Source organism: Telopea speciosissima, chromosome 5, assembly GCF_018873765.1.
Source record: "Telopea speciosissima isolate NSW1024214 ecotype Mountain lineage chromosome 5, Tspe_v1, whole genome shotgun sequence".
NCBI classification, from domain to species: Eukaryota; Viridiplantae; Streptophyta; class Magnoliopsida; order Proteales; family Proteaceae; genus Telopea; species Telopea speciosissima.
In genome coordinates, this window is record NC_057920.1 from 53851720 (window position 1) to 53864903 (window position 13184).

The window sequence follows — 13184 nt, forward strand, 5'->3', positions numbered from 1 at the left end:
TCCTCATATAAGAGGATGGATGGATAAAAGGGGGGAGGTGGGGGACCTTCAAATATTTTATTTTTCATTTCTGCCCAAAGACACCAAAGTCTGTCATGAACAGCATTTTCCATAGACTCCTTCCTCTGAAGCTGAATGAACTGGCCTCCAGAATGGAACTTACATAAGATTTATTTCAGTGATACCAATAAACTAGGCCACCTCAGTGTAAGAAGGGACTGACATTTTTTCCACATGTTATGAATGACTGAAGAAGGGAAGAGTTACTGCAATCCCTCCAGAGCATATCACAATTTTGTATATCACTGAGTGCTGCGATTTACCCAAAGGCTTGAATCATAGGAGGGACTAAAGAAATTCAGAGGGGTATAACTACGTACAAAAAAGCTAATCCGAAAAACAAAAAATGCACAAGACATGATGAAGGTCTAAAGCTCATGATTAAGAATTTTGATAGAGAAACTAAATGAAATTCCATATTCTTCGAAAGACTACAAAAACCTGAAACATATAAGAGCGTACCCAGTGCGCAAGGCTCCCGTCACTGCAGGGTCTGGGGAGGGAGGCTGTTTCCCAACTCAAACCTATGACCACTAGGTCACAATGGAGCAACCTTACTGTTGCACCGAGGCTCACCCTCTACAAGGACCTGAAACATATGTTATCCTAATATATGTGGTGGAGACTCATTTTTGAAGCACAAAGTATATCTGAGATAATATTGCAAAATTGGTTCTGTTACCTTCATCTCACTGTCTTCGTATGGGCATGTATCTCTTTCTGTAATAAGCATTACCCTTAAATGTATCAATCAAGAATCACTGACAATATGGCATAATATCTAATAGCATAACTACCTTGTTAATTCCGAACAACCTTTATAACATCCTTGAAATATTGACGATGAAATTCAGACAAAATACCAAGCTTCGAGAGTGTGTTTATGCAGTTGCTTTAGGGTGTGATCCTGTATGAAAGCCTATATACATATGTATCAGTTAGTATTGGCAGATATGGTACGATACTTAAAACCTTGGTTATATTATAAGTCGTGTCTTTATTTTTTTGGGTTTCGTTGTAACGGCCTATTTTATAAACCCATAAAGTGGGGTGAAGTTAGTATATGAGATTAATAGTTAAATTAAGCGTGAGTTAAATTAGGATACTTATTAGCTAGATAGAGTTCTATTTTGAATCTATTAAGTCAAACAAGTCTAAGAGAGTGATTAGGAATTTAGGAGTCATTTTATGAGTCAATTCATGAAATTTAAAAGGTTATTTATATGTAGACACCTTCCATCAATTAGACATGATTTGATAATGGAAATTGAAATATTTCTCAAGAGTTTTTGAGCTGTGTATACGGCATTGGTACTCCAGATCTGATCTCCCTCTTCCTTCTTGTTCTGTTTATCTCTGAGATTAGGTGTGATCTTTCCTCTCTCTTTTTCTCTGTTCTTATACTCTAATATCTTCTTCTAGCTCCTCTAAATTCTTCTAATTCTCTTCTTTGTTCTTCTCTTGGACAAAATGTTGAATGAAGTATGCTTTCTAATCACTCTAGAGAGATTCCCAGACATTGCGCTGCCAAGGATCAAGTACAAGATAGATGGCTGTTCAATAGGTCTTGAAATGGCTTGTAGGTATAGGCCATTGTAGAATTCCCTATTGATAAAAGTCTGATAGACTGCTCTATCGATGGCTATTTCCTTCTCTTGCTTCCCTGATCTGCATCACCTAATTAACTTCATATGACCTCAATGTGCCATACATGGGTAAAGAAAATAATTATTTCCTTGATTTTTTTAGGGCTTGTGTTCAACGTATCGTCATGGTACTCTCTAGAATCATTTTGGAATTGGCTCATTGGGTTTCCTCTTTTGTGAGAAGGAAGAATTCAAGGATAATTCTGAGGGACTAGATTGTTGTGCATTTGGGAGGTCAGTCCTTTCAAATGATCATTAACGATATCACTGTTGGGAGTGCGCAATATAGGGTGATCACTTTCATGGGATTACTAACTCTTAGAATAGAATAGAGATTTAAATCTTTTTGTTCCTTCCCTGTGCAGACAAGCCGGTGCTGCTCTTTTTCTGGTCAACACCTAGTTTAATTTTGATGGCGCCCATGGAGGGAATCAGGAGTTAGGACCCTCAAGCATTTGTAGCAATCAGTGAATTTTTGTGTGTGTGTGTGTGTGTGTGTGTTGGGGGAAGGGGGGGGGTTGGGTGTTGATTTATTTTTCTTGTGCCTGTAAGTTTAGGATATGCTCCATCGCTGTTTGGTTGACTGGCACCTTCTCCAGGGATTCAAAGATTTAAGGTTGGTGGTTTAAATTGGGATTTGGAACTTTGACATCTTGGGCTATAATTTAGAAGGGTGCCCTCCAAGGCTACTTATTTGATTGGGGGTGCTTGTATCCTGTATTCTAGCATCTGTAATGAATCTCTTGTTCCAATGCCATGTAGGATGGCAAAGTTGTATGGATGAACTATTGAATCAAGTTGTTGCTTGGTACAATTGTAATTGTCCTCTCATACAACACTCGGTTGAGCTGTTTTCTTGAGTCCTTTTTAACTCTTCCTTCAATGTAAGTTATTTCTGTGTTATATCATACATATAGTGGAAGAATGTCATACATTTGAGACTTTGAGACAGCATACTTGGAATGCAAAGTTGCTGAGATGGGAATGCTTGTGATCTACTGTTAGAAATGGCTTCATTTGTGGAATTCCCCAGCAATGGGTATCATTTCCAATGCATTGCCATCAATTTAGTGAAACACCCATCAAAATAGTCAGAAACTAGAAATAATGTTTTCTTTTTGTGTTTCATCATTTTTTATGCATTACTTTGCACCTGTGTGAAGTATTTTATTTGAAGACTTTGGTTGTTCTCCAAAGGTATAACTTAAGAAGAAATCAGCAAATCATAGTGATTCACATAGATTTGACTATGAAGATTGAAATTGAGATTTATGCTGCATTTTTTTAGTATTGTTGGTTACTTTCTTGCAGTGATTGTAGTTTTTGTATCTTACTCCACTTGTCTTTGGCAGACTTTAACATTAGAAGCCAAAGTGATGGGTCTCGGACCAAAATTCATGTCTATCTACATTCATAAGCTCGCTGTAAGGAATCTGCTGGCCCTCTTATGTTTCTCTTTTAAATCCAATTAACCTCTTGCTTATATATGTGCATTATGCATTTGTAGATTGAGAGGCGAATATACTATGATGATGTTGATGGCTTGACAGCTGAGTGGCTTGAAACAACATCTACGTTGGTGCTTGATTTGTGTAAAAACAAAAGATCCCAAAAGAGAGGCAGTCCTGGCAAATGCAGGGCAGTTGAAGATGTTGCGCGGGTCATTAGCTCATGTGACCTTAAACCTAACCAGTTTGATTTTGAAAGCAGTGCTCCTGAGGAAGGTACAAACCAAGGAGCAGAAGCTATCCATGTAGCATCAGAGGAACCAGGCCCCGGTTTCAACCCTGGCATTTCAGATGCTAGTGAAATTGAACCTGGTGTTTTTCCTATTACAGTCCAGATCTTTTCAATTGTCCCTGTCGCACTGCATGCAAATGGAGGGGATGATGGGCCACTTGACATAGGAGCAAGGCTGTACATGACCTCATACTTTGGGTGACCCAGGGTGGAGGAATCTGCTAAATCTTGGGTACTAGTAATGTGGTTGGTTCATTTATTAGGGTTGGGGGGGGGGGGGGGGAAAGGGGAATGCAGTTATATTTAAGAGGAAAAGTACTGCTGTAGATAATATAAGCTGTATAGTTCATCCCCAGTCGGACCGGTCTAGGTGGGGTGGTTAAGTTGTGAATATGAAGATCTGGTGGGAATAGTAGATAAAATATAGGGTTATGGCTGTGGCGTTGGTTTAGTGGCTTTCCTTTTAACTAAGCTGCTTTTGGAAATTGGCCCTTGTTTTTTTTTGGGTAGGCCAATCCAATCCAATATTTTACCCTGACTACCAAAGCCCATTTCTGGCACTTGGAGTGTTGGAGTCAAACCCATGTCCTCCTAGTATTAACGTGTCTTTTGAACAGAAGCCCAAGTACACTTTTCCTTGGCCTGGGTTTAGAGTGGTTCAGGATCTTTTGTATTTCCACAGTTTATTTTTTATGTAGTTCCAGATGAATTACATGGTTTTAGTTTACTTCAAAAGAAAGAAAAAAAAAATGTTTTTAAGTACCTTGGTGTGGAAAGTATTTTATGAGTTTCCGTTATTAGATGCTACTATGGATCTTTTGAATAATTACTCAATAATTGAATTTCTATTTTCAGCTTGATGTTTACATCTGGATAATATAGGCTGCGTTTGGTGACGTTCTTTTGGAGTGATTATGGTAATTTTTTGTTCTAGAATAACATTTTGGGAGAGTAATTTGGTTTTGTGATTCCAGGTTCATATATTGTTACTGCAGAACATCTCCCTCTCTTTCTCTCTTAGCTTGATGGTTACATCTGGATAACTTAGGCCGTGTTTGGTAACGTTCTTTTGGAGTTCTTATGGTTTTTGTTATAGAATAACACTTTGGAGAGTAATTCCTTTTTGTGATTCCAGGTTCACATGTTCTTACTGCAGAACTCACGCTCTCCACTTTCCTCCTTTTCTACTCACCGTCGCCTTTTCCCCTGAAATACTTTAAGTTGGGGGTACGGGGGGGGGTGGGCAGGCCTACGTAAGTGGGAATACGGTATTTAATAGACGGCAATAATATTTTAAAAAAATCCGGTGTAATAAAATGCATACGCCAATAATTCGATACGTGTTTAATATATCTGTTCTATAAGAAAAAATAAGAGCATATAGTCACTTTGTAATAGACATGCACCACCTAATAAACAAAATAATAGCATATAGACAATGATTTTATCAAAAAGAAACCTTCAATTAAAATAAATGATATGCGTATATGGACTTACTAACTAAGGTGGACGCAGGAGATCAGAATGGTGATCAGAAAAGGATGAAAGTGGTGATTGTAATTCCTTTGACATTACCGGAACCAAGGGTATGGGAGGGGTCATGGTTTCACACATGGGATCCCCCCATTATTACAGGCACTGGGGAAATTGTGCCAGACAGGGAACTAGAAAAGATAATTTTGGCCTTTCCTCCTAGGAGGGAACTGGTGCAGATAATTTTGGCCCTTCTCTCTCCTCCTCTCCCCCCCCCCCCCTCAAACAAAAATACAAAAAGGGGGGTGGGGGTTGGTTTGTAAGCAAACCTTCTACATCCATCTCTGAGCTAGATGCTAAATAGAGCACATTTTTTAAAATTAAAAGACTACATTCATTAACAGAGAAGAAACATTTTGAGGGGAAAATAACAAAGGAAAATGGCAGTACAGGACCCCAGTTGTGGAACCTATCTCGTCATCTTTAAACATTCCCTTTTTTTTGTTTAAACTCAAAATCAACAGAAATATTTCACCGATAGTACTTGCTCAATTGATCCTGCGACTCTCAGGCTGTTTGGAGAAAAAATCATGTCACAACATGTTTGATTGTTTGAGATCAATAGATCAGCCGATGAACAATCTAAGATTCGCATTTATGGCTATGAGGAAAACCTAAAATGCGTAGTACCATTGAACAAAGTCATACTTTTACTCTTCATTTATATATGTTCAATGGTTATTTTTAGTAAATTAATGCATTTGTATGTACTTGTAGACTTCCAGCATGTCAAAAAATAAGACTCTTAATTCTCTTTTAGAAGAGAATCATTTGATTGAACCAAACTATCTTGAGTGGAAGTGTAAGTGCCCGTTGATAATCTTATAGGTTTTCGTTATGTTGAAACAAAAACAGTTTTTCATTTTGCGAGAAACCGTTGACCTTGTAAACCTGTTCTTGAAACAAGAAATTCTTTTTTTTAAAAAAATTAACAAAGGATATGTTTGGAACTTTTCAATTTTCAAAAGGCAAACTATTTTGTCAAAGTGGAATTTTGATTTATGTCTCCAAACAACAAAACTCGTTATCAAGCGATTTTAGGTGTTTTTCCGTTTCTCAGAACGAAAAAACACCAGAAACTGTTTCTCGTAAGCTTATCAAGCGGGCTCTAAGGTTCTCTCAATAATTCTCTTTCGAAGAGAAGCATTTGACTGGGTCAAATTATTTTGAGTGGAAATGTAAACTTCTCTTTGTACTCAAAACTAGAAAGGTTTTCTATGTGATCGAAAAAGACTTACCTCCTTTAGCTAAAACAACTGAAGGATAAAAAAAAATGTTGTTTTTGAGTCCTTTTGGAAAAAGGATGCATTAGCAAGGAGCATCGATGGTCAGACCCAGGCTAATCTTCCAACAGTTAACGAAGGAAGTGTTCGAGAAAAGGTTGCAAAGGAAAACCTTTTCCACTATGGCAAGAAGGGTCACTCGAAACGAAACTATGTCAAGTACTTGGCTGGCTTAAAGAAAACCAAACCGGATGAAAATACAAACAAATCCTTTGTCTTAATTGAATCCCATCTATTGGTTTGATCAACTGACATGTGGTGTGTGGACTCTGGGTCTACTGTCCACGTCTGCAATATGTTGCAAGGATTCAATGAAACACGAAGGACTTAGAGAAATAAGACACACCTGACTATCGGGATGGAAGATGAGGCCAACATGGTTTCTGTGGACATGTATTTTATTCATTTTAGTCATTATGGAACTTTAGTACTTAATTGTTATTATGTTCCCAGTTTTGAAAGAAATTTGATTTCTATTTCTAGAGTAGTAAATTCTGGTTACACATTCCATTTTAACTCATATTTGATTATTAAATATAATGGCAAGTAGTTGCTTCTCATAAAAATGTTCCAACCAAAATGATCATTCTTTGAAAAATCCATTAAAAGGTTTTCTCAACAATCTAATGCATGGTTGTGTTAAGAAGAGACATCTGAAACCACTGTGTCTCATAAGGACTAACACCAATGGGCCCAATCTGAATTGGATACTAAAGAGTTCCTTGAGCATATTGGAGATTGAAGAAAGTATCAAAGAAGAACTGGTCACCACATGTCAAGAACTGAGCTTGAAATGGTATCATAGATATCATGCTAAAAAGGTTGGAGTTGGGAATTTAATCAATCTCACCTAAGCTCTAATTGTTTCCTCTTGCCTGCATGCTTAGAATAGGCTTTGTGTACACCTTGAATGTAATCCTTCAAAAGATACGTCACCAAGAAGAATTCCTGTTACAAATTCAAGACCAGTAGAGCAACAAAAAAAAAAAAAAAAAAAAAGAACAAGTAGAAGAGGGAGACGATGAGAAGTTATAAACGATTTAGGATTCCACAGCGATTGAGACTTTTCTTAGATATTCAGTCTTCCACGAAGTCTACTATTTGTAGGCTTTTGTGTTGTTTCTGTTGGAGAGTAACGAAAGACCCTCTCAATCAGGAATCGTCCGTTCCTATTTTCTCTCCACATCCCTTTCTATACGGGATAACTAACAATGACGTTGGATAAGCCCGTTGGATGAGGCCAACATGGCCACATCCTCAACATCTCCCACTTGGCCATGTTGGCCGAATGCACATTCTTAGTTCTCATTTCCAAGAACTTCCATCATGACATTTTCATTTCCTTTCCCATTTCTAGGAACAATCATAAAAATTACATTGTAATGACGACGAATAATTAATTCCTATTCCAGACTTCGTATACTTCAAGTCCAAAACAAATTCCGAACATTTAGTTCCAGTTCCAGATTTAGATTGTTCCAAGTCCCATTAGATTTACATGTTTAATGTAGGCTTCCGCACGAACTCCCTTTGTGAGGGGATTAGCTATCATATTGCTCATAGGCATATAGGTTACTTTAATTTCACCATTTTCTACTATATCTCGTATATAGTGGTATTGTATTTCTATATGTTTTTCCTTCGAGCTATTTGCGCCACTGTGTATCAAGCTTATAACCACTTGATTATCACAGAATATTTCCACTGGTCTATTTACAAGATCCAGCCCAAATTCCATTAAGAACCGTCTTAACCAGACAGTATGAGTAGTTGCCATACTTCAAACACTGTGCTCAGCTTCCTGTGTGTGCCTAGCAACACACCCCTGTTTCTTGTTACCCCAAGAAACAGCTGCACCTCCATATATAAACACATGATTAGAGGTGGATTTACAGCCATCTCTGTCCCCTCCAAAGTCAGCATTAGAGTATCCAATGACCTCAAGTTTTTTCGCTTGAAAACATGATTTTAAGTGTTTAGTTTCTTTGATATACTTCATAATCCTCTTCATTGCTTCCCAATGGGCAGAACCAAGATTACTTTAGTATCTACTTACCAATCCGACTGGATAGGCCAAATCCGATCGTGTACACAACATGGTGTATATCAAACTACCTATTGCCTGAGCATAAGGTACATTTAATTTTTCTTGTCCTTCTTGAGGGCATTGGCTTTTCGACAAAATCTTTCCCAAAATAATTGGAGTTGATGAGGGATTATAATTCTGCATCCCGAATCTTTTCAACACAGAACTCAAGTATTTTTCCTGACTCAAACACAACATACATTGTGTTCTACCTCTAAAGATTTGAATTCCTAGAATATAGGATGCTTCCCCCATATCCTTCATTTCAAATCTATTACTGAGTTCAAACTTGGTTTTGTTCAACATATCCAAGTCATTTTCAGCCAATAGTATGTCGTCAACATACAACGAGAGTATAGTGAAACTACTCCCACTCTTCAAAATATACATACAGTTGTCCAACTTATTTGCCACGAATCCTAATTTAATGATCATTTTGTGGAATACAAGATACCACTGACGTAAGGACTGTTTCAGTCCGTACAAAGACTTTTTAAGTCTACATACTTTATCTTTCCATTACCTGAAAACCTCCAGGTTGTTGCATATATATGGTCTTTTTCAACTCATCATTTAGAAAGGCGATTTTCACGTCCATCTGAAACAATTCTAAGTCTAGATGTGCAACTAGTGCCAATATCAATCTAATAGAGGTAAATTTTACTATTGGTGAGTAAGTTTCCTGGCAGTCTATTCCTCCCTTTTGGGTGTAACCTTTTGCGACTAAACGGGTCTTGAATTTATCAACAGACCCATCTACTTTGAACTTTTTCGGAAGCATCCATTTGTGACCTATGACATTTCTACCCTTTGGTAGGTCACAAAGTTTTCACACTTGATTTTTTGTAATAGAATCAATTTCCTCCCATATGACATTTAACCATTCACCTAATTCTCGCGATTTAATCGCTTCGCTATAGGTTACGGGATTGACTACTTCTTCTACCTCCGAGTCAACTGTATGAATCAACTATGTTTGTACAATCAATATAAACCAATGAACTAGGTGCTTTTTCATTAATTTCGGTGGTTACATAGTTAACATTTTCAACGGTGGAAAGTAAAAACAAGTCCTGCTCAGGGACAAACCAACCTTTTGCGACTAAACGGGTTTTGAATTTATCAACATACCCATCTACTTTGAACTTTTTCGGAAGCATCCATTTGTGACCTATGACATTTCTACCCTTTGGTAGGTCACAAAGTTTTCACACTTGATTTTTTGTAATAGAATCAATTTCCTCCCATATGACATTTAACCATTCACCTAATTCTCGCGATTTAATCACTTCGCTATAGGTTACGGGATTGACTACTTCTTCTGCCTCCGTGTCAACTGTATGAATCAACTATGTTTGTACAATCAATATAAACCAATGAACTAGGTGCTTTTTCATTAATTTCAGTAGTTACATAGTTAACATTTTCAACGGTGGAAAGTAAAAACAAGTCCTGCTCAGGGACAAACCATCCTGAAGCAAAGGAACGGCCGTGTCATCCTATAGTGACCTCAGTGCCTGTAAAGCTCACATCAAAGCCCTTCTTGACAAGGGCGGGTACAAAAAACAAATTCCAACGTATGTCAGAAGCATAGATTACATCCTTGAGACGAAAATTAGCCTTCCCAAGGTCCAGCACGTAGTTAGCAATACCTCGCACTTTGTTGTACGAGTTGTTTCTCATGAAGATCTTGTGGTCTCCAGGTGCAAGAGGCTTCATCTCATGTTGTCCTCATGTAGTACTTGCAATGTGACGAGTTGCACCTGAGTCGATCCACCACCCCTCATACAGTTCCCCAGCCAAATTGCACTCAACTGTGTCAATAAACTCTTTTCGTTGAGTGTTTGATGAGGATCCAGGTGCATGATTTCCTTTGTTATTCTATTTGTTGCAAGCCCTAAAGTGGTCGAAATTCCCACAATTGTGGCATGCTCCAGGTCGCACCTTTTGGAAATTCCTCAGCTTCATTTTTCTTTTCCCCTTAAATTTATTATTGTCATTGTTGGGGGCGAAAACGATTGTTGTTGTTGGGACGAAAGTGGTGCTGACTTGCCAATGATTCCACTTGTTCAAACTTTGACTCAGTTGGTCTGGGCTGGGTTATATGCAGTTCACCCATGGATTTTGTCACCATGTACTCTTGGAAATACTGTAGCTGTTGGGGAAGCTTCTCAAGAGTGATATTTTCCCCCAGGAATCTCAATGCAGTTTGTGCCATTGCCCAAGAAGGGGGCAAACTGTTGATGATCGTGGATACTTGGTAGTTATTTGACACTTTCGATCCCGCATCATCCAATTCTTGAGCCATCATGAGCTTCTTGTTGATGTGATTCACAACCTCCTCACCTTCAGCCATTCTACAACTATTGTATCTATGAGTCAATAGCTAAGTGTGAGTTTCAGTTTTTACATCATATTTGGCCTTCACAGCATCTAACACTGCTTTGGTCGACTTGTGGTTGCTGAACACCTTCAGCACATGATCTTCCATCTTCAAGAGGATCATGCTACGGGCTCTCTTGTCATCTTTAGCCCATTTGTTTGCAGCTTTAATCTCTATAATGGTGGAATTATCTCCAACCACAGGTTGTTTCCAGAACATGGTCCAACTTCTCATATATCAGTATATGATTGATTTTCATATTCCATGCATCATAATTTGACCCATTCAGTTTTTCAAGATGGTTGATTTCATGTGCTACGGGTTTTTTGACCATGATGATGAAGTTCTGATAAGAATAAATAAAATTTAATTTTTTATTCTAATTATGTTTCTACAAAGGTTTTCAAAAACTGAACTAACGCTTCTTTTCGCGTCAAATTCCAATTCAATCTTATTCTAAACAATAAAAAAAACTGTAATCATTCTATGTAAAAAGGTTTGAATTGTTTTGATTTTATAAGATAGAATTATTCAAAAAAACTTAATAAAAAATAGATGCATTTAAAAAATAGAAATCAATACACTAGCAGAAATTTCTTTTAACAACATACTAAGAATCCCAAATTTGGCAAATAGGGGAAGGGGTTAGATAGAGTTAAAGATGTTAAAAATATTTTAATAATACTATTGAGCTAACACTCTGATCTTAAAAAAACATCAATCAAAAATAGAAAAAAGCAAGTAAACTTTATAGCAAGCGAAATAATCAAACAAAAAAAATTAAATTATCTGATATGATGGCTGAGTACCTTTAAAGACTACTTGTACTAATTTTTAATTAGTCAAACAAAATTGAAAATGTAAATTTTATTTTCTCTTTAACCAATGCAAAGATAAGAAAATAATATATGAAAGACTAAAGACAAGTTCTACTAGTTTTGCTTTCTCTTTAACCGATGCAAAGTTAACAGAAAAATATTTAAAATATTAAAGAGAAGTTGTACTAGTTTTGCTTTCTCTTTAACCGATGCAAGGTTAATAAAAAAAAAAAAATTGAAATACCCAAGACAAGTTATACTGACAGCAAGTGTTGTCAACAGAAATATGAAACACGGTTTTCAAGGATTCTTATTTTCTTTCTGAGTACATAGTCACAGCGCTAAGGGTATGTTTCTTAATTCAACATTAATCGCAACAACTTAATCTGAGCCATTTATTTTTTGATCTTTGAATCATAGCCATTGAATAAAAAAAGCTTATAACCTGCTAACCGTGACAACAGGTTTCTTCTTTTTCCCGTTCTTCTTTGTTGCAGGGGAGTGTTTCAGGCGACACAGAACCCTACTTGGTTCAGGGGAGTGCTTCAACCTGAAGCTTCCGATGTCGTCATCTTTGTTTGGTATCTCCTTGAACCTGAAGCTTCTGTGGAGACAACCAGCACAGGTGGAAGAGGAAACCCTGAACAATTAAAACCCTATCTTTTTCTTCATTCTCTCATTCTCTGTAACTCTAATTTCTTTTTCTTCTTTTTTTTTTTTTTCTGGTTTTCTAAGCAACTGAAAGAACATGGAAATGTAAATTTGAAGAAGATTAAAAAAACAAAATTATAATTGGGGCCTTTTCTAGTCTTCATTCGATTTTCTTTTTCTGGATTTTTCCGTTAGATTTTCGATCAAGTAATCAATAAATCATACAAATGTACAAAATAGAAAGAACAAAGAAGGGAATCTTTCTGTATTTCCCCTTTTCTTTTACCCTTTCCCTCTCCCCTCATCCTCTCCTCTAAAAATATCTCAAATTAGATCACCTCAATGCAATTAATGTTTATTACTCCTCTACTTCCTCCGCTTTTTGAACTCAGGATGACTCAGCAAACTTCTTTGCCATCTCCATTAGATTCTTCGAAGGGAAACAGACTCACCCATCACCAACCATTACAAAAAGAAACAGAAAATGATTAGGGTTTTGCTGCGTTGAGCTGGAAAAACCTCTCATGGTGTACGAATACATCTCGAACGGCACCCTATACGATGAAAACATCTCCAACAAACACGCAGAGCAAGGGAAAGCTGGCTGCCGGAGCGGTGGAAGCTCGCACAGAGAAAAGGGCTCCAACGGCAACCGTCCTTGGAGAAGACGATTAGGGTTTTAGCTGTCGGGCTTCACCGACTTAATCCTTCCCGTTCGTTTTGGGATGCAGGTCGATAGCTGGAGAAGAAGACGTGGCCGGTTGAGGTAAAAATTTCAACGGTTAAGATCGATTGGTTAAATCTCAACGGTTGAGATTTAACCGGTGAGTTTTAACGGTGCGTTTATCCTACTTTTCCACTCGCGCTACGACTTTTTATCCTTTCTTTATAATCAATGCTGTAAAATAAAGTTATCTCTTTAATCAATGAGATTCAATGTAAAGTAACATTATTTCTCTTTAATCAATAAAATTCAATGCGATA

The 13184-nt window shown here is 37.3% G+C and overlaps 1 protein-coding gene across 2 annotated transcripts in view; it reads left to right on the forward strand.

The window, feature by feature from the left end:
- Positions 1-13184, forward strand: part of LOC122661353 (DIS3-like exonuclease 2) — a 44080-nt gene that overhangs the window by 17749 nt on the left and 13147 nt on the right. The window contains exons 6-7 of one of the 2 annotated variants that reach the window (XM_043856720.1): positions 3059-3130; positions 3214-3678. In XM_043856720.1, the coding sequence (XP_043712655.1) occupies positions 3059-3130; positions 3214-3648 (507 nt within the window). In that variant the 3' untranslated portion in view covers positions 3649-3678. Of the gene's footprint in view, positions 1-3058; positions 3131-3213; positions 4203-13184 lie in introns of those variants that run through there. The other variant, XM_043856719.1, reaches the window with a different exon arrangement.